Source organism: Microcebus murinus, chromosome 12 (assembly GCF_040939455.1).
Source record: "Microcebus murinus isolate Inina chromosome 12, M.murinus_Inina_mat1.0, whole genome shotgun sequence".
NCBI classification, from domain to species: domain Eukaryota; kingdom Metazoa; phylum Chordata; class Mammalia; order Primates; family Cheirogaleidae; genus Microcebus; species Microcebus murinus.
Window position 1 is genome coordinate 16,352,460 of NC_134115.1, and position 25,417 is coordinate 16,377,876.

Genomic DNA, 25,417 nt, shown 5'->3' on the forward strand with positions numbered 1-25,417 from the left:
TTAGGTTCACAGCAAAATTGAGGGGAAGGTAAAGAGATTTCCTCTATACCCCCTGCCCCCACAGATGCATAGCTCCGCTCATTAGCAATATTCCTTGCCAAAGCATAACATTTATTATAACTGACGAACCTTCGTTGATACATTATAATTACCCACAGTCCATAGTTAACATTAGATTTTGCTCTTGGTGTACATTCTATGGGTTTGGACAAATGTATAGTATCATATCATTACAGTATCAATACCACGATACTAAAATGCAGAGTTGGTTTTACTGTCCTAAAAATCATGACCCACTCTCCCTAACCCTTGGCAACCACTGATCTTTTTACTATATCCATAGTTTTGCCTGTTCCAAAATGTCATAGTTGGTATCATACAGTATATAGCCTTTTCAGATTGGTTGGTTCTCTTCTATTTCTTGTTCATCTAGCCAGAGGTCTGTCAAATTTGTTTATCTTTTCAAAGAACCAATTTTTTTTTTTTACTAATCCTTTGTAATTTTTGTTTGTTTGTTTGTTTCTATTTTGTTTAGTTCTGCTTGAGCTTTGTTATTCCTTTCTTTTGTTCTCTGTTGGCTTTGGATTTAGTTTGTTCTTCTTTTTCTAGTTTCCTGAGATGCGACATTAGTTTGTTAATTTGTGATCTTTCTGTCTTTTTGATATGAGTATTTGAGGCTATGAATTTCCCTCTTAATACTTTTTTCTGTATCCCATAGATTTTGGATGTTTGTGTCATGATTATCATTCGGTTAAAAAAAATCTTTTGATTTCCATCTTAATTTCCTCATTGACCCAAGTCTCATTCTGCAGCTGGTTGTTTAATTTCTATGACTTTGTGTAGATTTGAGAGTTGCTCTTGAAGTTGATTTCTAGTTTTATTCCACTGTGATCTGAGAAGATACACAGAATGATTTTGATTTTTCTGAATTTGCTGAGACTGTTTTGTAGGCTAACTATGATCTAACTTGGAAAATGTCCCATGTGCTGATGAGAAGAATAGATACTTGGTAGTTTTTCAGCAGAATGTATTGTAGATGTCTGTTAGGTCTATTTGTTCTAGAGTTCTTTTTAAGTTCAGGGTTTCTTTATTTCTCTTTTGCCTCAATGATCTGTGCAGTTCTGTCAGTGGAGTGTTGAAATCCCCAGCAATTATGGTGTTGCTGTTTATTTCTTTGCTTAGATGTAGTAGTACTTTATTTATGAATATGGGGGCTCCTGTGTTAAGTGTATATATAGTTAGGATTGTTACATCTTCTTGCTGAATTGCTCCCTTTATCATTATATAATGACTGTCTTTTTTTTTTTTAAGCACATTGTTAAAGTCTATTTTATCTGATATGAGAATAGCTACTCCTGCTCACTTTTGGTTTCTATTTGCATGGAATATTTTTTTCCATCCCTTTACCTTGAGTGTGTGAGTATCCTTGCAAATTTGATGGGTTTCTTGGAGATAAGAGATATTTGGGGTATGTTTTTTCCTCAATTTAGCCATCCATTTCTTTCAAAAGGAACATTAAGACCATTTACATTCAATGTTAGTATTGATATGGAGATACTGTTCCATTCATCATGTTGAATGATACCTGGTTGCTTTGTTTTCTCCCTTGTTACTGGTTCATAAGGGCTGCAAGCTTCAACTTATGGGTGTTTTTACATTAGTGGGTATCGATTGTTCTTTTCCATGTACAAAGCATTTTTAAGCATTTCCTGTAGGGCAGGTCTAATGGTGACAAATTCCCTTAGTGTTTGCTTGTCTGGGAAAGACTTTCTTTCTCCTTCATTTATGAAACTTAGTTTTTCAGGGTACAAAATTCTTGACTGCAGTTATTCTGCTTAAGAAAACTAAAAACTCTTCTAGACATTGGCCTAGGCAAAGAATTTATGAAAAGGACCTCAAAGGCAATCACAACAGCAACAAAAATAAACAAATGAGACCTAATAAAATTAAAAGGCTTCTGCACAGCCAAAGAAAGTGTCAAGAGAGCAAACAGACAACCCACAGAATGGGAGAAAATTTTTGCAAGCTACACATCTGATAAAGGGCTGATAACTAGAATCTATTTAGAACTCAGGAAAATCAGCAAGAAAAAAATCAAACAACCCTATCAAAAAGTGGGCAAAGGACATGAACAGAAACTTCTCAAAAGAAGACAGAATAATGGCCAACAAACATATGAAAAAATGCTCAACATCTCTAATCATCAGGGAAATGCAAATCAAAACCACAATGAGATATCACTTAACTCCAGTGAGAATGGCCTTTATCAAAAAGTCCCCAAACAACAAATGCTGGCGTGGATGTGGAGAGAGGGAAACACTCCTACACTGCTGGTGGGACTGCGAACTAGTTCAACCTCTGTGGAAAGCAATATGGAGATACCTCAAAGCGATACAAGTGAATCTACCATTTGATCCAATAATTCCACTACTGGGCATCTACCCAAAAGATCAAAAGTCACTTTATGAAAAAGATACCTGTACTCAAATGTTTATAGCAGCACAGTTCACAATTGCAAAGATGTGGGAACAACCCAAGTGCCCATCAGTTCATGAGTGGATTAATAAAATGTGGTATATGTATACCATGGAATACTACTCAGCTTTAAGAAACAATGGTGATATAGCATCTCTTGTATATTCCTGGATAGAGCTGGAACCCATTCTACTAAGTGAAGTATCTCAAGAATGGAAAAACAAGCACCACATATACTCCCCAGCAAATTGGTATTAACAGATCAACATGTAAGTGGACATATAGGAGTAACATTTATGGGGGGTCAGGCAGGTGGGAGAGAGGAGGAGGGGATGGGTATATACAACCACAATGAGTAAGATGTGCAACATTTGGGGGATGGACATGCTTGAAGCTCTTACTCAAGGGGGGAGGGGAGCATGGATAATATAAGTAACCTTAACACTTGTACCCCATAATATGCTAAAAAAAAGAGAAATATTTAACTGATTCTAAGTAAAAAAAAAAAAAAAAAAAAAAAGAAAGAAAGAAAAGAAAAGAAAAGAAAACTAAAAATGGGACCCAAATCTCTTGTGGCTTGAAAGGTCTCTGCTCTTTTTATTTTCTGTATTTTTTTACTGACAGAGTTATTTTGAAATCCTTGTCTTCAAGCTCTGAAATTCTTTCTTCTGCTTGGTCTAGTCTATAGTTATTGCTTTATGATGTATTTTAAAATTCTCTAAATGACTCTTTCTTTAATTTCTGTTACCTCTTTTCTAAGGTTATCTATTTCTTTAGTGAATTTTTCATTCACATTCTCAATTATTTTTTGGGTTTTTTGAGATGGGTTTCTACCATCTCCTCAATTCCGTTCACCTTAGTTACCATTCATAATCTGAATTCCATATCTGTCATCTCAACAATTTCCTTTTGGTTAGAGCTTATTAGTGGAGAGCTATTGTGATACTTTTGTGGGGAGACAGCCTGTCTTTTCATGTTGCTGGAGTTTCATGCTGGTGCTTTCTCATCTGGGGCCACTTTGCTCAGCTCAAAACAGATAGCAGATATGGTACACATGTTCTCTTCTGCTGAGACCTCTGTTGCTTAATGAAGACAGGGATGGGTTCCTGGATAGTGTGCTTGGATCCTATTCCAGAAGCCTGCCCAGGCTGGAGAGGGGTGGCTGTGCTGTGAGCCTTTAACACTGCTTTTCTGCTGCATCTCCCCTGTTCTCCTGTGGTTGTCATCCAACCACTGTGGCAGGGCTGCCCCCTGTTGCCAGGTGTGCATACGAGGTGGGGCCATCCAACAGGATGAGGCATATGCATGGGACGGAGAAGGTCTGCTGGGCACAGAGCCCATGTGTGCAGGCCTGGGCAGCCAAGGTACCAGGCACCAGGAACGTGGGCTGGGCAAGGCCCTTGCAAGGTGCAGTGCAAGGCTTAGCAGATGCTCAGTGTGTAGTGGCCACATAGACCCACAGGGCGTGGGGCAGAGTGCCCCCCCCCATGTGGAGGGGGTCAGCAAGTCATAGATCACAGGTGGGGTGGAGTGGAGCCCCTGGACAGAGCAGACCTGTGGGGCAGGGCACTTACTAGGGTGGAGCAGGTCTGCAGGGTGCTGCACTCACACGCACAGGCCAGGGCAGCCATGGGACGGGGCACACAGGTGGGGCAGGACACACACAGGGTGTGGTGCCCAGGGCTCCTGTGCAGGGTGGTGGAGGTCCATGGTATGCAGATTGCCCAGACCCAAAGGCCACCGCTGGGCTGGCTTTTGTCCTGCTCAGGGCCTTTCAGGCAGCTGTGGCAGCGATCCAGCTGCCTTGGCAGTGGGCAGTGGGTGCCGAGGGCTACAGGCACGTGCTCTGCCCAGGTCCTGCAGGGAGTGCAGTTGAGCAGGGTCGCCTAGGCCACAGCAGTGGGTGCCTGGCCCTTGGTCTCCTGCTCTGCCCAGGGCCCCCAGAGGTGGCAGCAGTGGCAGCAGGGGTTCACATCACCTTCCCCCAGGGCACATATGAGTGCCAGGATTCCCCACTCCCCACCTGCCTGGTGGAGAGGAGGGGCAGGCTGCAGTCACAGGTCTGATCTCTGGGCAAATGTAGCAGTCTGGGGATGGGTTGTTACCCTGGTGCCATTGGCAGCACCCAGGACTCCCAAGCCGGCAATGCCGTCTCTGCAGGGCAGGGTGGCTGCACAGCCTCCAGCCAGGTCTCTGTGTTAGCCCGATGCCTGCTGCAGTGGGGCTGCCACTGTGCAGTGTCCTAGGGGAAGCCTGGAGCCTGGGCTGTTCTGCTCTTTCCCTTTCTCACGTGTGCGTGTCTTTCCCAATTACCTCCAGCCCTGCTGAGCAGCTCATCCCACTTCTACCTCTGCACTTCACTCCCACCTCCTGTCCGTCATTCCCAGGGCTCTCTCTCAGACGCCTGATGCAAAGATGGGTATGTCTACACCACTTTTGATCCTCTCCGTGAGAGCAGCGTTGTGCAGGCTGCGTTCAGTCCACCTTTGTGGCCTCCCTCCTCCACCTAGTCTTACCTTCCTCTCATCACCAGTTCATCAAGTTTATCATCAGGGGCAAAGACATTTGCATTAACTTCGGTCTTAGCTCATCAGCTTTTACATATTCAAAAAGCTCAATTGGTGGTAAAGTGGTTTTGATGAAGTATATTCCTTGCCCCCAAGGAGCAGAAAATAATTCAGTTAACCACCGCTGTAATGATCCAATGCAGTGAGGTTTGTGCTGGAAGCAACAGTGATGCAATGTCTTTTACAAAGAGTCATTGTCTCTATTTCTCAAAATTCACATTCTTTGTAAATCATGTGCCATGGCTTCCCAGTGAGGAGTTGTAGTTTAAAAAATGTCTAGCTTTCTAGAAATAAATGTCCTGACATGAAAAATTTCCTCTACCTGTGCTTCTGATGAATAGGTCACAAGGGCCCTCTAAAGAAATGCTTTTGTCAGTTTTGAGAAGAGTGTTTATTGTGTGAAAGGAAGATGGGAAATGTCCAATTATTTTACAACCCCAGTCTCTCTTAAGATGTACTTTCTGTCATCTCTCTTTCCTCTCCCTGTATCCTTCCCCTTCGTAAGTTCCTTCCAAATCCCTAAAATCTCACTCCCTAATAGGATATCAAATCCATTTGCATTTTCTGTTACTATTTGGTGTAACACCCTTTTAGAAATGGGAAGATGGGACCATTTGGCATCACATGCTTTGCCTGTAAAAACTAAATGCTTACATTATGTGTCCTAGAGTCAGGGACATTTCTAGGGAGGGAGGGGCCAGGGGCTAGTGGTGAATGCGCCTGAGCCATTAACATTTTTTATAGAGGTGAAATCTGGCTAAAGTGTCTTGAAGGGGGAAAGAGCAATGTCACCAAAGTGCAATGTGGCTCTGAAGAAGGAGGGAGTGGCTGTCTTGATAGCAGGGCCCAGCCATTTACTTAACACATTCTCTGATTACCTCAACATGTGATTCTAACTTATGCATAGCGTGAAAGACCCTTTGAACTTTCAAGGAGACTATAGCAACGCATTTATTCATCCATCCTTCCATCCATCCATCCACAATTCATCCAGACATCCATGCACCTTTCCATCCATCTATTCATACAACAAATACTCACTGAAGGAAAGCTTTGCATGGGGCACTGTAGCAGTGTGGAATGGCCTAGGCCAGATTTTCCACTGCTTCAGCCCCAGGCTGGGGTCCCATTCATTATCATCCACACTCCCCCAGGGCCTCATGTTTTGAAAGATTTTATCTACATAATAGTATTCATGAAGCAACAATTAATTTGCTTCCTAATTTTTAACAGTCAAAGACAGCTATAACCACCACTCAGAGCCTTTGGCTATCAGGAGGTCACTAGCCAACAGCAAAGAAGTTCGACACCCAGTTGCTACACTTGAGGGATCCTTGGAGTCCAAGGCGAGGGTTATAAAATGACAGTCCTTGGTCTACACATTGACTTTGGGCCAACTTTGACACATGTACTTTGGGCCAACTAATAGTTTAAAGGATGTAATCAGTTACCATATAGTTCCAGCTTTGCTAGCAACGAGGGGATTTGATCACATTAGGCTCTGACTTCTGTGTGGCAATACTCAGCAGCGGTGCCTCTTTGAACTAGTCACTGCTTTCTGAATCGCTACCAGCCCTGCTCAGCCAATTCACCTTTTGCCTCCATTGGTGTTGTGTTTGCAACCACCATCTTTTACAGTTGAGGAAACAGAGTTCTGGGAAACTAACTTACCCAAGGCTGCACAATCAGGAAGCAATAGCACCTGACCTGAGTTTTCATGCACTGTGCTCTAATGTCTGTCTAAGTTGCTGCTCTCCTATAAGCCTTGTCTCTGCGTGGCCCCGGGGCATCACTACTATCTCCCTCATAGCATGGCAGTTACCCAAATCTGCACTGTTTTATCTAATGTTCTGCAAAGAGCGTGTCCCTAATGATCCCCAAGGGTTTCGAATGAGATAATGCCCCTCTCTAAATAAGAAATTGGGAATGACAGACTGGGAACTCTCCCTTCCTTTCTATTTAGGATATAGAAAGGCAAGAGACATTGATCTCTCCTAACACCAAAATAGTACCAACAAGCTGGAAAAACTACAAAATTATATTTTTTTGAGCCCATCTAAGGAGGCAAAGAAATCTAAACATTAGTAAAATCCAGAATGTCCTTCCTAGAAGAAGAGTTGTTTCCGCTTCTGGTGGAGTGATGGGAGCAGGAGGAATGTGCCATGGGTAGAGGTAAGGGCAGCCAGCCAGGCCATTCGCCAGCAGGAGGTGCAGTCTCTCTGAGGCATTCCACACCTCCAGCCAGGGCAGCGTGGCCCTTGCCCAGATGGAAAGATATTCTGAAGTCTAGAGATTCAGGGATGGGACTGAAGAGCATAGGAGTCTCCCTGCAGCCCCCAAAGTCTGCAGCCACGCTGTGAAGCATAGACAGCTCTCTGGAGTCTCACAGGTGCTGGGTCCCAAGCCCTGCTAAAGGCAAGTCCTGAAAGCATTCCCAAACATTTGAAGCCAGTGGTGAGGAACATATAAAGTTGCAAACAAGCTAATATAAGTGAAGTTGCAACCAAGTTGCAGCAAAATGTAATCTAACCCAAATTGATAATTTTACTTTTCAGAGTTAGGAGACCATCATATTGGTCCTAGAGCCTATAGGCCCAAATGGGTCAGAGGGAACCAAACCCACCCCCTTCCTGCCACTTGTGCTAAGAGTAGTGCAGGTCATTGCTGGCAAGATCCCCACCTCATGCCACAATGAATGTCCACTGATAATTTGCGTTTGTTCTTGGGATGCTGTGTGTCATTGTACGCTATGTAATGGTATGCTAAAGGAAGATCATTAAAAGAGAAATGGTTCCTCTTTGGCTAAATGTACTCAAGACTGGCAGAAGGGAGAGATATAGCTCAATACATAATTGCTTGACCTCACTTAATTTATTAGAAAAGCCTATCTTTGGAGAATTGTTAGCTCTTAAAAAAGAATTCAACTAATCACTGATCTTTGCCTCTAAATGTCTCATTAGGGAAACTGTTAATCTGAGCAGAACATTTTCTGGTGCAAGATTTAAAGGATAGAAAATCATTATTTTCCATTACCAGAGTTTTTTCCAGAAACAAATGCCCAGTGGGAGACTCAAGGGGAAAAAACTCCCGTATTTCTATTTAATTGATCTTCGAGATTTCCTGAAAGATGGATCATTAAATGGTTTCTTCCTTGGTGAGTTGGGGGCCTCAGGAGTCTCCGTGCTATCAGGGTCCCTGCCTTTCTCTTTTGGTTCTTATCTTTTTGCTTTCTCTGAGTGTTTGCAGTTAGCTCTTCCCTGTGTGTAAATTTTCCCATTAAGCCTTTTAACTGTGTAGCCACTGGAGGTCTGTAGCCAAACCCAAAGCAAATGATGCCAACCTGAGGATTTTTATTTTAAAGATGGACTTTTGCTTTGTGATGAATATCTTGACATCCTTCCTGCTTCTCCCTCTCAGCTAGCATTTCTGACTTCAGACATGCACAAGGGCTAGGAAAACAACAAACAGTATTCTGATAGTAAGGACAGAACATGCCATGTGCCAGGCACTGCTCTGACTGCTTTACGTTTGTCACTTGCTTACTCTTTATACCATGTCTTGGAGGTAGGTACTATTTTTACCTTCGTTTTGCAGAATCCAACAGACATGGATCCTGTGGTTTTCTATTTCTGTGTTCTGGTCCCAGCTCAAGGTCTAGCAAATCTTTTCTGTACTAGGCTACCTATCATAGTAAATATTTTAAGCTTTGCAGAATATGCAATCTAAGTTGCAACTACTCAGTTTTGCCATTGTAGCATGACAGCATCCATAGACAATATACAGACAAATGGGTGTGACTTGCTCCATTACAGTTTTATTTATGGATGCCAAAATTTGAATGTCATATAATTTTCATGGGTCATGAAATATTATTATTCTTTTGGTTGCTTCGAATCATGCAAAAAGCATTCTTAGCTTGGGGGCTGTACAAAATCAGGCACCAGTCCAGATTTGACCTGCAGGCTTTAGTTTTAGATTTAAATGGAGACATCTCTGCTCTCTAATCAGCTCTAAATATCAGTCACTGGGAATGAATTGTTTTATCATTGATAAGATGCAATTTTTAGAATTTGAAAAAGTTTTCTCTTTTTTTTTTTTTTTTTAAATAAGAAAAGGATAGAAAGCATGTCATTTTGAAATGCTGTGCCATGGTATCCAGAAGAGCAGGCAGATGGCTCTTGACCATAAAACGTTGGTAATGATGTTGGTATAAGCCCTGAAAAGCACTTTGGAACCAGGTCAACTTGCATTTGCGCTTGCTAGCCATGTAATCTTGAGCAAGTTATTTTTGCCTTTTGAGTGTCAGAATCTTCATCTATAAAATGAAGACAAGAATTCTTCCTTTATGGATAGTAAGTGAAAACAATATGTATATTGCTTGGCAGTGTAAAAACTCATCTGCTGCTTGGGTCTAGTAAAAGATAGCTCTGTATGTGTATCTGTTATGTCCCTGAACAATACTGTTAGTTCAGGGGTCCTTTTAGACTGTATAATATCTCATCCAGTGAAATATTAAATAGGCAAACATTGTTTCTTTTTTAATCATTAAAAATATATTATACATGAAAGAGGATATAACAGAGCATATACAATATATGTATGATTGAAGGAATAATTGAAAAAACACCCATGGACCTCTAAATCTACTTATGAATAAGAACATTCCCAGCTGTTCTGAAGTTGCCTATTTCTCCCTTTCAGACCACCTTCCTCCCTACCCCATAGGTACACTTTTCTGAATTTTGAGTTAGTTATTCTCTTGTTTTGCTTTTATAAATGTACTTCATATATATGTATCAGTTAACAATGTATTGCTTTACTTTTGTCTGGTTTTACTTTCATATAATTGGACCCATACTCTATTCTTGCATCTCATTTTCTCCATATCAACATTATATTTCTGAAGTTCTTCCACATTGCTGCCTACAGCCACAGGTCTTCCTTTTCACCTCTGTATAATTAATTTTCTATCACGTGAACATGCCATGTTTTATGTATCCATTGTCCTGTTGATGGACATTTCCAGGTTTCTGCTATTACAAAGTTACTACGGCTTCTTGAATAATTCCCTCTCTAGTTTAGTTATAAATCTACACATGGAATTTTCTGGGCCATAGAGTTTGCACAACTCTTAACCTTTCTAGGAAATGTCAGTGTGTTTGCTAAAAGGGTTGCTGCGGCTTATAGTCACACCAGTGATAGATGAGGGTTCCCAGTGCTTCATATCCTTTTTTTTCTTTCTTTCTTTTCCTTTTTTCTTAAACTCCTCAAAGTTGCAGTCTAACACAGAGTCAGAAAAGCGTATGGAGCATAAGCGTAAAGCTCCATGACTTATCACAAGGCGGGCACGTATGTCACCGCCACCCAGGTCAAATAGACAATTGCCCTTGTTATTCCCTTCCCTCTTCCCCAAAGGTAATGGCAACTCTGACTTTTAACACTTTAGTTTTGTTTTGCTCATTTTGGAAAGCCATAGAAATGAAATCATTTGTGTTTCTATAACTGAGTATCAGAGGGATTTCTGGGGGATTTATAAAGAGAAGAAATTTGTTCCTTACAGTTCTGGAGGCTGAGAAGGTCAAGGCCTGGTGAGGGCCTTCTTGCTGATGGGGACTCTCTGCAGAGCCCAGAGGGCTCAGGGCAGCACAGGGTGGGAAGGCCTCAGCACACCAGACCGAATCTATTCGTGAAGGCAGAGCCCTTGTGACTCAATTATCTGTTACGTTGTGGGTTAAGTGTCAACGTGAGTGTAGGACGGGACAAACACTTAAACCATAGCATCTGGATTATTTTGTTCAATTTTGTTTTTTTGTGATATTCATACATCTTGTTGTATATAGCTTTAATTCATTTATTTTCATGGCTGAGTTATCACTGGAAGATAGGAAACAGAGGGGATCCAGGCCAAATGCATACAACAGGGTAGGAATGGTTCCGGGTGCCTCTGGCAGTGGGTGTAAGTGGGCAACTGCATTTGGAGCAGTTGGGCAACTGTGACCCCTTCCTCTGGTTTGCTTGTCCTGAGTCATGGGCAGCAGCAGGCTTAAGCTGGAGGTACCCTGTGTGTGGGCAACACCCGGAAGGAACTAGAACTTCAGCCCAAATCAAGTTACTGATACACACTCTTTCCAAGTGGCACATCCCACCCTTCCCTACAACCTCTGGAGGCTGCTGTGTTAAACAGATATAGCAAACATAAAGATGAGTGTCCAACCAAGAATCACCAAACACTTAAGGAAACAACAACTCCGTGAATGAGAGCCTCTTAGCGCACACAAGGACCTTCACTAAGGAGCAGAGTGAATGGAGCCAGCGGGATTGGACCTTAATAGAAAGGATGTGGTCGTCTTCGGAGGGAAAAGAGGAATTTATGCACACAAAATAAGAACAGGCTGCTATTTCAAGATCCACATGGATATTACATCAGAAATTAAATATTTGGTATTTTTAAAAACTTATAAATGAGATGAAAAGCAGAATACACACAGCTGAAGAAGAAATCAGCAAGCTGCATGTTTGAATTAAGAAATAATTCAGAATGTGGCACCAAAAGGCAGAGATACAAAGAATGAAATAAAGGTTAGAAGACCTGGAGATTAGACCTAGAATTTTCAAAATCCATTTACTAAGGTGTCTCAAAGGAGAGAAGAGAGAGAGTGGTTGGGAGTGAGGGAAGGGAGAAAAGGAATCAAGAAATGATCAAAGAAAGATGTAAGTTGTTGGGTTAAAACAGTCCACACTGTGCTGATCATGGTGAATAAATAAAGAATGCTACAAACTCCAAATCCTAGGTATTATTAGGGATTCTATCTCATTTTGTCATTTTACAATATTTTCGTTTGTTATACATTTCTTTAAATAAAATTTATAATTTTGCAAAAAATGATGCTCTTTAGATGTATCAGGGCACAATTTCAGTGCACTAAGGGTAAAGAGAAGACTTGAAAGGCTTTAGGGAGAAGGCAGAGGGAGTGCTGCTTTGATTTAGAGGCGTGAGGACTCTCCCTGTCTTGAGGGGTTGGGAAGGCCGTCCATCGTCTCTGGGGAGGAGCTTGGGTGGAGGTAGATCTAATACTGCAATGTGATTTTACATTTTGAAAATAAAAATGTATTTCTGTTGTTTCCCATAGCAAACTCCTCTTGCTTGTTAAAGTTATATAATTATCCTTGGGAAATGATTCAGATTCTCTAAAATACACGCGGGATCGTAATGTTAGTCAAAGTGGGGCGGGGGGGGGGTCTTTGAAAAGTTGCACAATCCTGGTTTAGAAGTTAGCTCTGGAAGGGCTTCCCGGTCATCTATATTTGTAACCGTTTTCCCCTTGAGGCCAAGACCTTGTTTACTGCCCTGGAGGACAGTGCTAGGACTCGTGGTTGAGATTTCCTTTAGAAATCCAGGGCTTTCCACGGAAGGGTTGACAATTCCTTTTGCTCAGATGGCCTGTTGATGGGGTAACAGGATGGCACATTTTCTACCCTGAGCGAGATGGCATGCCGCTTACTCTGGATAATCCTTTTAAATGAGTAGGAAAGAACAGGCGCTGAGTTTCATTTCACATGAAGATTGCATTTGCAAGGGCCTACTTATCGGGTACTTGGTAACCCTGGTTAACCGTACAGGTCACCTGAGTGCGTGTGGGTTTATTGTGGGACTCAAGATTCCTTAGAAAGGGCTCCTCGTGGTGAGACATAAGCCTTCAGCTTACTGATGACTGTTTCTGTAAGGGTTTTTCCTCTTTAATTTAGAATATTGCATTTTATTTTATGTTCCTATTATTTTCCATTTTAACTTCAGCTTTTCTTGTGTGGTTTTAGAGGTCAGAGCCCACCGGTTGCTGAATTTAACTTACTCCTGAAAGCTCACACTTTGGAAACCTATGGAGTGGATCCCCACCCATGCAAGGTAACCGCCCTTCACCGCCCGTCACCATTTAATGATTGTTTTGCCCCAAAGAGAATTAATTGGCGTGCAGGCCTGGCAGAACCCTCTTAGGATTTTTCCACAACCTGATCCCCGGCCCCTACTTGGGAGGGACAACAGTGGGCTTGAGTCACCTGTTCTGGCAGCTGCTTTTCTGCACTGCAGTCTTCCAATTGCTCCCTAATTGCTATGTGGTGGCGATATTTTCCTAAATTAACGTACAGGAATTCACTCTCCAAAGTTACAGGATCCTGACAGATTTGCTTTCAAGCCCATTGCCAGCAAGAATGCAGTCTCTACAAATGGGAAAGTGGAAGGAAAAAAAAAAGAGAAAGATTTCAAATTACATTTTGGCATTAAGAGTACTTGTTTTTAATGTTTTCCTTGACTCATATTATTTGACAATATTTGTCTCAAGGGGTGAAACGCAGACCACCTATGTCAGCATCACCTGGGGCTCACCCAGAGCCACTGCATCAGATTTCTGGTGGCATCGCTGGGGAAGCTGCCTTTTCCTCAAGCTCCCAAGTGATGCTCACGCGCACATCTTCCAGAAATGTGCTTCCATTAATGGAAGCAGTGCCTCCCTTCCATTTATTAAAACTAACCAGACACTAGCCCTCATCCTAAACTAAGCATTTGTATCAGCCAGGCTCTTAAAAGTAAGATTTTGAGTTTTCCTGGAACATTTCTTTACTCAGATTGGACCAGCTAATAGTATCTGGCAAAGCACTAGGCCTGTAGCTCTCAGCACAGGATGCTCAGTGGAAGCACCTCGGCACCTTCATAAGCACCTGCTGCACCCCACCAATTACATCAGGACCTGTCGGGGTGGAGACCAGGCTCCCCAGGTGATTCCAACGTGCAGCCAAGGTGGAGAGCCAGTGGTGCCTGTTCACGGTGGCATTTGCGTCCTCCTGTTCTGCCTACACGATTGGCTTTGGAATATTTGCCAGCTGCCCCTTCCTAGTAATGGCTTGTTTATTCCATTTGGTGAATTAGTTTTTACCCAGAAGTTTGAGCTTCTCTATTTTATTTATTACTTGGAGACTGACTCGCTCTTTTTGTTGTTGTTATTCCTTTGTCTTCACTTGTCTATGAGCTGCTTAGTTTTCCTGATCTAGGCTGGAACCACGGTAGGCTTTTTCTGGAGATATCTTTATACTGAAATTGCCAGAAATCCTGTGCGGGGTTGCATCAAGTTAGATTAGATGCTCGGGGCTTTGGTTTTGTTACATCAGAGTGCTGTTGGCAACCCAGGACAGTGTGTTCACATTGCATAGCAGATACAGAACACAGGCAGCCCCACCAGACGCTTGGCAGTAGACAGAGCGATTTGGGACTAACCTATATTTTTCCAGGAGGTCCCTCACGTTGCAGAAGGTCCCTTCCTAAAAGGAAGAGCTACATAATCTTGGACTCCACCACGATTTTGGAAGGCCTGCTCTTAGAAATTCCATCTCAGGAACTTAGTTTATTGCCGCAATCATTGGAATTAATCTGAAATTAACCTGAGTGAGGAGGACTATGTATGCCATTTATCATTTATTTTATTTTCCTTAATCCAAACAGGTTTCTCCTTCTATTTTTTTTTTTTTTTTCAGGATTCGACAGGCACAACAACATTTTTAGGATTCACTGCTGCAGGCTTTGTGGTATTCCAGGGAAATAAGAGAATCCATTTGATAAAATGGTGAGTACCTCTTTGGACTAGTGTGTCATTTTTCTTCATCTTGTTTCTCCTCCTCCCCTGTTTGGCTTTTTTTGGGAATTGTCAGGTAGAATGTCTTACCCTGGAGCTTCGTCTTGAAGGGATTCATCATGCATAAATGAAACTCAGTCTAGGCTGCCTTTAGTGGGGAATTGGATTTGTCAAGCTGATGGGTCAGCTCAGGAGGCCTGGGGTCAGGGGCTGTGCCTTCAAAGAGAAGGTCTCAGTGTCACCAGTAGCTTCTACTGCTCTGGCCAAAGAGGGGACACAGGGAAGGTTGAGTTCCCAGGAGCAGCTCAGGACCCACTCTCCCCTACTCGCCCTCCTCTCCTGTTGACCCTTTGATGCAGACTCACCCTTTGTTATCGGGTGCATCAGCGGAGACGCTTTGGTCAAAAAGTAACAGGAATGTCTACTCACAATGGCTTGCAAATAAGAGGACTGATCAGCTCACAAAGCAAAAGCAAGCAGTTCCACGGTCTGTTAACTTAATTGCCCAACAACACCATGAAAGTTTAGATTCTATTTTCTTCTCTGCCAACCCAGGCTGGTGGCTTTTGTCCCCAGGCTCATGTGCGCCCCACAGCAATGCCCAGAGCCTGGAGGAGAGCAGCCCCTTCCACGTGTCTCCTTTTAAAACAAGGATAACTGTTTCAGAAGCTTGGTAGGAGACTTCCTATATATCTAATTGGAGAGAATGGGGTCACATGTGCCTACTTAAACCAGCCCTTATGGAGAAGAATGGGAACTGCACACCTGGGCTGGTCAGATCAAGACCCATGCCCTGGGGTTGGGAAGAACATAAGCCGCATGAACTCCTGACCTTGAGGAAGGGTAAGGTTTAGGTTGTGTCAGTAAGAAAGTGGGAGGCTGGAGGCAGGTAGGTGACCAGTGGTGCTTGTTCTGTCTAATCAAGGGACAAAATGGCTTTGATAAAGGATGAGGAAGGCTGAACATTATAAGCACAGAGGAACATTGCAAAGGATTAGTCTTATTCATACCTACAACTTGACTCAGTTCCCTCTCTGGTGGGAACAAGTCTATGACAGGCTGTCACCCCTGTGGCTTACTAGCTGGTGGGCTCACTCTGAAGACCCCATGGGTCTGAGGTTCTCCTTGATAGGCCAGTGGGCATCCTTGGTCCTGGGTGGGAAATGCCCTCTTGCACTTACCTGAACTGTGGTTTCATGGTTCTCATTGCTTCCAGATATCTCCTAGAACCTCTTTATCAAATCCCTTCCCTTTCTCAGCACCTGCCTTCCTTTCAAACCTTCTCTACTAGGTTAGCATCAGCTGGCTAACGTACACTCCACCCCCGACATCTTCTGCTCTCTTTTAGGATCAGCTCTCCTTCTCTAAGACCCCAATTTTTCTACATAGCTTCCTTTCCCCTCTATCATTGCCTTTCACTCAATTCATGCTTTTTTTTTTTTTCCTTTTGGAGACAAGGTCTTGCTCTGTTACCCAAGCTAGAGTACAGTGGCCTCATCACAGCTCACTGCAACCTCTTACTGTTGGGCTCAAGTGATCCTCCTGTCTCAGCCTCCTGAGTAGCTAGGACTATAGCTGTGTGCCACCACATCTGGCTAATTTTTCTATATTTTTGTAGAGACGGGGGTCTTACTCTTGCTCTGGCTGGTCTCAAACTCCTGGCCTCGAGTGATCTTCCTACTTCTGCCTCCTGGAGTGCTAGGATTACAGGCGTGAGCCACTGCACCCAACCAAAATTAATTCATACTTTCAACCTCCCTCTGTGCCCACTTGTTCTTCTTATTCCACATTAACATTGTCAATACTCTTATTTGCCTTTAACACATCGTTGAACTTCTCGGAGTCTCAGTGTACAGATCTGTAAAATGGGGATCAGGTATATCTGGCTGCCCTGTTGGGGATGGGGGAAGGAGAAAGGAGGAAACAAATGAAATAGTGTGTGAGAGAGAGCTTTGTAAATCAGGCATGCTTTGTGAGCTATAAAGTGTAATTTACATGGAGCATGCTGGTGTTATCCAGTGTTCTCTGGGTTTTTGGTACCTTGCAAAGAAGCGCCAATGCCAGTCACCTTCAGTCCATTCCACAACACTTTCCCTAGGGATTCCTACTGACTTTGGGGAGTGTGGGGTGATTTGGGGACTTCCCTACCCTACACTAGGACTGCAAAAGGCCTGGGAGCCCTGAAGAATGTCAGACCATCAGGTTTTTGAGATGGTTGAGCCCTGGAGTAGTTGGGTTAGAACCTGGTGCATCTCAGTACAGATTAGTCGCAAGTGTCTCTCCTCATTAGGTCTCATTTTCTTCCTGGGTGCACTGGAGAGTGGAGGTGGATGATGTCTGGGCCGTTTGTTTCTGGCTTCTGCCTCTTGTCTGCCTCTTGGTATTCCTGGTGCAGTGCTGATGCACACTCCATCCTTCTTGGCCTCTGCTTGGGCATGTGTATTTGTGAGAGCCATGTTACTAAAACAAACATAATCCTAGTTTTTGATGTTTTAAAAAAAATCAACTGAACTTTGTCATTCTCACAAATCCCCTACCTGGTTAAAAGAGGAGGTTAACATGACCTTACTCTTCTTTTCCCCCCGAGGAAAAGCACAGGGGCATGCATCACTCTGCCAGGAGTTAGATCAAAGGAATAAAAGGAGAATTCTCTCCTCTCTTTGCACATACCTTCCTGTTGAAGAAGTGACCTGGGTCTACATTTCAGGCAGGTTATCACTGGGCAGCTCCTTATGATGAAACCTAAAGTTTCGAGGTCACTATTCTTCAAGTTGTTCTCACAATTTTGAACATCTCAGTATAGAAAAACAATTCTTTTTTTAGCAGGGAGAATGGGAATGAAAAATGTCAGGGTGGTGGATGTACTTCCTAGAGGCAGATGTGGAAGGATGAGGGAGTCAGATACTGGGAATCCATACCACTGCAGTAACAGAGTCTGAAATAACCACATCCTTCCTACCTTGCTAAGTGGGCTGGCTGGTTAATGTTGTTTGGGTCATTAATGTTCACGAACACTCTAGAGCCGTCTGGAAGAAAGATGCAGCCTAACTGTAAAAAATGGCATAAATAATTCTGAGCTGTCTATGGATCCTCTCTTGGGAAGAAAATTGCTGTATAATTCACTTGGGGCTTTTTGCTGCTCATCAGACCTTCACCGATGATAACATAATACCTTGTTTCTTGCAGTCTGCTTGGCATTTGTGAGTCAGTGGATTCCTACGGGAAAGGCAGGTACCTTGGTTCGCTGCCACTCTTTTTCTTCTCACCCGGAGATTTTCTTTTTTTCTTAGGCCAGATGTCTGCAAATTGAAGTTTGAAGGGAAGACATTCTATGTGATTGGCACCCAGAAGGAGGTCAGATACTGCTTTTCTAACTACCTGTTGTTGTGTGTGCATGAGAGATCAAGATAAAATATGCCTTTAGTATTGTAGCACCCGAAGACCATGCCTTTGAAGTGTGTGATGATAATGGAAGCTACATGTTAAAAACATTTTAGAGGTAAACACTGGTTTTGTACATTTAAGAATAAAGTCAGAGAGCAATGCTGACTGTGTACAAACTAGATTGGGATAGACTTTAGAATAACAGATGGAGCCTCTGCCTACGTGTTATTTATTTATTTATTTTTGCCAAGAGACAGATACATGAAGCAAATGAAGAATACTTACAAAGCTAAATATCAACCAGTGCTGGTTAGAGTGCTATAAACTGAGTCCATTAAGTCCTGAGAGTTACCAGATTTAGGTCGTGGCCTCACCAGGGAATGCATTTGGGAGGAGGCCATTACTAAATGTTCAGCTTTAGAGCTAGCTGTGGAAGTTTGCAGATTTTCTTGATCCTAGTTTTCAGTGCAAGTACTAGTCATTCAAGGATGGCAAACAAGTTTTTAGACTAATCCAAGTCTGTCAGAGAGGTAGATGATGGCTGGAGCGTTGAGGAGAAGGAGTGTGAGGCTGCTTTTTACCAGAAACAGGACCTAGATCGGTTAGTGATGTCTGCACAGGGTGAGAGAAGGGGAAATATCATCTCAACATACTTTAAAGAGCATGGTAATGTGTTAAGTTCCTCTGAATCTGTGTGGTTGGCGTCAGGATACAAATACGTAAACACCTGAGGAAAAAACATGAAAAACATAAACTGTGTTTAACATGCCCTTTCTGGTATTGTTATTTTTTTGTTAGAAGAAAGCCATGCTGGCATTCCATACTTCAACACCAGCTGCCTGCAAACATCTTTGGAAATGTGGGGTGGAGAACCAGGCCTTTTATAAGTAAGTAGCTTTTATCCAGTTAATCATAGGTTTTAAAAGCACCCATGGAACTCCTTATGTATTGCAAATGGCTGCATTTTCATTTCTTTTAATAGAGTCCTTTTTTACTATACTTAAGTGAATTGTAAATTTGATGCATTGTTCAGGGTGACTCCCAACCATAGACCGAGTGCTGAGCTCTATGTTAGGTGTTTCCCAAAGAGTTGCTGTGGGTTAGTGTTTGTGTGCATGTTCGTGTGTGTGTGTGTGTGTTTCAAATTGCTACTTACATGAGACATGCCACAGAATCAGTTTTTGTTTGGGTACCCGCCCCCAAAAGCAGACTGGGACATAGAGTTTAGTGCAAGTAGCTTATGTGAGATGCAGTCAATGGATATACCAGCGGGGAGTGAGTAAGCGAGGTGGGGGGGCACGCAAGACAGGCTGCGCTATTGGACAGGTCACTGCCGGGGACCGCTGGGCTCAGCTGTGCTGGGGATGTCTGAGAGACTGTGTAACAGGCCTCAGAGTTCTCCCCCTGATGGGCAAAGTGGGGACGCTGTTTCCCTACCAACTCTCCATTCATTTGGTTGAGGGCTTCTTTGAAAGGCAGAGTTGGTACTCTCTGGTACTTCCGGCTTACTGTGAGTGTGGGTCGAATGTGCTCTCACAGTCAGAGAAAGAGACAGGGGATCACCCATGTTCCCAGTAAGAAGGCTTCAGTACATAGAAAGGGTGGGACACCGTGGGAGTCTAGGATCGCAGAGAGTGGCTGCTGGACAGGACTTCAGAAACCATCCTGAAAGCTTTCAGGTTTCAACAGAAGTTCAAAGTGAGGATCTGTCATGGAGTCCCACCCTTCTCTCCGAGACCCACTTGTTGACTGGGGGAGTGGTGGTGATGGGTGCGGTCAAGGACCTAACCCAGGTCACCAGTGCTGTCCACCCTTGGACCTCAGCCAGGTGGCTTTTGCTCAGTTTCCCCTCTGTGCTGAGATTCTTTCTTGCTCATCAGACTCGCCTCACTGAGAATGCTGAGTCTCTGAACTTCCTGTGCCATCCGGAGAATGATGGCTTGGATAATGATTTTTAAACCCATTTTTAGCCACAGAACACTTTCTCTTAAACTGAAGTATAGGCAAAGCCAAGTATGTAAAAGATAAAAAAAACAGAGAAGTTGTGGTCGTGGCTTGGCCCTGGATAGGATTAGAAATTGAAAACCTTTTACCCATTGCTTGTTGCTCTTCAGGAGATTGGGTGACCAGTTGTCCAGTTTCCACTGAGGGTCCCATGTCCCAGGAAACCCCTCAGTCCTGGGCAAACCAAGGAGCATAACTTGAAACCCCCTGGATGAGAATGACCTATAAAACACCATGCTTCCAGGAATGACAGGAAAAGGTGACATGCATTAATAGACCTTCCCATGACTGTCACCACCTCAAGGGCTGTGTGCCTCCTGCAATGTTTGGGTACTGGTGGAAAAGGATACAGGTGGCCTCTGAGAAATCAGCATGTCTAGAATGCTCCACCCATGTGAGAATTCAGAGAGGGAAACGTAGTGTTTGGTACTCTTAGGTTTGGAACCTAAATGGTTTTTGTTTTCCTAATTATTTTTAAAATGGAAATATAATTCACATACCATAAAGTTCACCCTGTTAAAGTACACAGGTCAGTGGCTTTTAGTATAATTCATAAAGTTATATGACCATCACCACTCTCTAATTCCAGAACATTTTCATCATCCCCCAAAGAAACCTTGTACCCATTAGTCACTTCCCAGTCTTCTCCCCAGCCCATGGCAACTACCCATCTATTCTATGTCTTTATGGATTTACGTCTTCTGGATATTTTATATAAATGAAATCCTAAACTGTGTGGCCTTTTGTTCCTGGCTTCTTTCACTTGGCTGGCATAATGTTTCCAAAGTTTATCTATGTTATAGCATGTATTAATACTTCATTCCTTTCTATGATGGAATGATACTCTATTGTTTGGGTAGACCACGTTTAGTTTATCTGTTCATCAGTTGATGTTCATTTGGTTCCCCCCCTTTTTTTTAGTTGTTATGAATAATGCTGCTATGAACATTGTGTACAAGTTTTTGTGTGGACAGTTCTCTTGGGTTTATACCTATGAGTGGAATTGTTGGGTCATAAGGTAACTATACACACACACACACATATATACACATACACACATACATACACACACACACATATGTATAGCTTTTTGAGGAACTGACATTGTTTTTGGAACCTAAGCTTTTGGAACTCTTTTATTCCTCCTTTAATGAAAACATCTGGCTCCTATCAAAGTGTAACTTAGAAATATTCAGTTAGTTATTTTCAATGAATATTTTCTCACAAATGAGGAGGTGATAAATGGAGTCAAGAAACAAGGCGACACCAAGATATATCACATATCATATATTACTGTTGAATTTACATACTTACCTGTGCTAGATCTGATCTCTGTCTTACTATAGATCTTACGTACATATCTGCGCTCGATCTGACCTTTCTGAGGGCAGAAAGTAGGTTCTGCTTTTCTTTGTATTTCCTGAAGATCCCAGGCATGGAAAACATCTTTCCTGAATGAAATCGATAAGGCATGGTTCTTGTCCTCAGGAGATTTTTAGTTCATACAAGAGACGCAGAGGGAAGTGAAAATAAAATGCTAGAGGGGACTCCAGAGGGGAGGATGAGTCTTGCTGCTGGGGGGCTGGCAGGTGGAAGACCCCGTCAGGTAGAGGAAGGACATCCCAGCCTGAGCAAGGGACCAGGGCAGCGAAGTGGGAGACACAGTGTGAGGGTGGATGAGGTAGGAAAAGAGGTGATGAGGGCCAGACGCAGGGGCTCAGACAGCATGGAAAGGCAGCAGAGGGGCCCTAAGCGTGGCGATTGCTCTCGAAGGCCCACAGGCAGCCTGGGAGAGGTGGCAAAGAACACGAACACACAGGCCTTTCTAGAGCCGCCTCTGTGAGTCCTCCTTGGAAGGACTTTGGCACAGCCTTGAAGATCCTGTAATGAAATCACAGGGTGTCCCTATCAAGGAATAACTGAGAGACATTAATTCATCATCTTTCACACGTGCTATTTCGTCATGTGCAAGGAAGTCAGTTGGTAGATGGAGCCAAATAAAGGCAAAAACAGAATTGAAAAGAGAGAGGGGAGTGGGAGAGAAAAAGCCTGCAATCTGGAAAATCTGTTTTGCACATTTTAGAGTAAGCAGATTAGCTGGCAGCTAGCAAGGAGATCAGTCTGATAATTCTGTCGTTGCCTAGGTCAGCTAGGCATGTCAAAGAAATCCCTTCCAGTCACTTGTGGATGCATCAGAAGACCCGAGGGGTTCAGCTGTGAACACAGACTGTATGCAATTGACCGAGTTCTTGCACCAGCACCTCTACTGCAGGTAGGCCAGGCTACCCTGCCTCTTACCTGTGGAATGGAGGGGCCTGGAATTGACCTGTGCATTTGCTTGTGTCACTGTGGCATAGTGTCATGAGCGTGGGCTTTGCATCTAAAGGGGCTTGGGTCGGGATCTCACCTCTGTCACTTACTAGCAGTGTGGCCTGGAACAAAGCCCTTAAACTCTTTGAGCCCCCTCTTTATTTTTCATCTGTGAAATGCAGTTGGTAATACTTGCCTTGCAGTGTGCAGATCTGCCAAGCACATTAACCCATTGATACATGGCAGCTTGCTGCTGGGACGATTACTTCCCCCTCTGCTGATGGTGACAGTTTTTATGAGCATCAGTCAGATGCAGAGCTCAGTCCTTTGGTTTGAAGAGTCTGATTCTGGTAGCCACAGGCGTGGGGTGCCCACTTCATCTGCAGCTCCCACCCTTTCCCAGGCAGAGGTCCCGGCCCTGCCTCCAGCTCCGTCCCACTGGCACTGTGTTTTTATGGTTTCAGCTGGCAGAGTGAGGCCCTGATCTCGTTTCTTGGGTTGGGAAGGGTGGTTTGTTCCTTCCATTTTTACTGCACCTGCATGGGAACAGAGAGGCCCTGTGGCTGTTGCCTACGAATTCCCCAGTGTGTTTTCAAGACATGAATGTGCTGCTGGTTGTCACCTGGCCCGGGGCCACCGATCTGTTTTGAAAGCCCTGGCTCTGAGATCTGCTGCCTGGGAACGGAGCCCAGAAGCAGAAACTATGATTCTCCTGCCTACTCTGGACCTCAGGGGATCCCCAGCACAGACTTAGTCACCATTTAAGAGCTTCCTTTATATCGTGTGTTGTCTGTCGGGGCGCCGCCAACCCCAGAGCGCTGGAGCTCACCGTCTCCTGGATGTATCGAAGGATTCTGGGGCTCGCTGATGTTTTCGTTTCCGGAATCTTCATCTCTCACCTGTTTTATGTTGGGCCCTGTGCTGGCACTGGGGACATGGTGGGAGCTGAAATGACACTCCCTGTCCCCAACTTAGTATGGAATTGTCCCTGGGGAATACAAGCAGTCCCTAATCAATTCCTCATTTGGAATTTGGAGTGTGAGAGGAACAGTAATATTATAAAAAAGAACTCAGACTAGCTTCCTGAACTAGTGCCTCTCACACGTTAATGAGCCCGTGAGTTAGCTGCATTCTGGCTCAGGAGGTCTGGGATGGGCGTGAGATTCCACAGGTCTAATGAGCTTCCAGGCCGTGCTGTGCTGGAGGTGCACAGGCCACGCTCTGAGTAAGGAGGTTCTAAACCAGCGGTTCTCAGTCTGGACTGAGCATCAGCATCAATGGGGGTGCTTTTAAGAAACGCCAGTGCTGTAGGTTCTTGGCTCCTAGCCCAGACCCAATTAAATCAGAGTCTGGGGCTTCACCAAAACCTGTGCACAAGTGTTCTTAGTAGCATTATTCAGAATAGCCAAAAAGTAGAAACAACCCCAATGGCCATCACCTGATGAATGGATGAATAGTATCCCACATAGTGGGATATTATTCAGCCATAAGAAGGACTGAAGTACTGATACCTACTACAGCATGGGTGGCCCTTGGAAACACTGTGCTAAGGGAAAGAAGCCATTTACAGCCATGTGCTGTATGATCCCATTGATGTGAAATGTCCCCAGTAGGCCAATACCTAGAGACAGAAAGTAGATTAGCAGTTGCTTAGGGCTGTGGGTGAGGTGAGGAGGGGAAATGAGGAGTGACTGCCAATGAATCCAGGGAGTTTCTTTTGGGGATAATGAAAATGTTTTAGTATCAGATAGTGGTGATTAATTTTTTTGATCAGTTTTTTAAAACTTTGTGAATTAAACTAAAAGCCACCAAAGCGTGCAATCTAAAAGTATGAACTTCATGGTATGAGCATTATATCTCAACAAAACTGTTATTTTAAGAGTCCTGCATCTGGGATGAGGGGTCTAGGAGTTGGTTATGCTACAAGTTTCCTGGGTGGTGTTGACGTGCAGCTGAGGGTTGAAGACATTGCCCTGCTCCAGCGATTCTCACAGTAGGGTCCCTGCGCCAGCATCAGCACTCTGGGAACTTGTTGAAATGCAGATTCTTGGGCTCCTCCCCAGACTTAGTGAATCAGAAATTTGTGTTTTAAAAAGGCTTGCAGGTGATTCTGTTGCCCACTGAAGTTTGAGAGCCTATATGGCTAAAGCACTGTTTTTAAAATACTGAAATCAGACAGACTCGGGTTTGCAGCCTGGCACCTGCAGCTTCTATCATGGCACCATGGTTAAGGGACTGTCCCCTCTGTGCCTCAGTTTCCTTGTGTAAAAATGCAGATTGCTTCCTCCTAGGAGAGAGCTGTGAGCATAAAATAAATCAGTATATTTAAGGTGCTTTGGATGGGGCAGGACCCATGGTAAGGGCTCAGTCATAACAAATGTTATTATTACGGTGACTCCAGGAGCTCTAAACCATGATTTCAATGGGAAATTGTGTTGTTGATTCTAGAGGAATCTCTTGGAGCATCACCCCGTGTCGCTCCAGCACTCATCCTGACCTCCGTCCAAGTCCCCGGTGTGTAGCAGGTGCCAGAGGAGAAATTGCAGGCCAGGGCTAGGGGAGCTGTGCTCCTGCAGAGACCATCTGGATTTCTCTGTGAGGGCGGTGTTGAGCATAGCCATAGCCATCTTCTGGGCTGAGCTCCTGATGCAGAGTCGGAGGTGGAAGTGGGCGAGGGCAGGAGGGGAAGAAGGCAGAAGGCTGGAGCAGAGCGAACTGCTGTTGCAACCAGGTTGTGAATTCATTGCTTTCCGTGGGAAGAAGACTCTTCCCCTGGGCTTGCTGCTGATGGAGAGGCTGGTAAACAGAGCGCCTGGAGCATTTGGGCTAGGCGGAGAGCTCTTTTATTTGCTTTTACTCACCTCGGTGCTCTGGAACCTCCATAATTTAGAGGATCGGCTTTGGCGGCTCCATAGGGAGAAGGCAAGGAAGAGGATTTGAAGTGGTGTTAGGGAGGGAGGGAAATTGTTACACAACGGGCAGGTGCCGCGCTCGGTGCTGTTGAATCATTTAATCTTGTCTAACCCTCCTCAGAGAGTATGAAGTAGGTATTAT

At 43.9% G+C, this 25,417-nt stretch overlaps 1 protein-coding gene across 4 annotated transcripts in view; it reads left to right on the plus strand.

Annotated features, from left to right (window-relative positions):
- The window catches only part of FRMD3 (FERM domain containing 3), a 255,938-nt gene that overhangs the window by 184,018 nt on the left and 46,503 nt on the right, over positions 1–25,417 (plus strand). For all 4 annotated transcript variants that reach the window (XM_012779833.3, XM_012779832.3, XM_012779834.3 and 1 more), the window contains 4 exons: positions 12,858–12,945; positions 14,568–14,656; positions 17,956–18,019; positions 18,848–18,936. In XM_012779833.3, the coding sequence (XP_012635287.2) occupies positions 12,858–12,945; positions 14,568–14,656; positions 17,956–18,019; positions 18,848–18,936 (330 nt within the window). The remainder of the gene's footprint in view (positions 1–12,857; positions 12,946–14,567; positions 14,657–17,955; positions 18,020–18,847; positions 18,937–25,417) is intronic.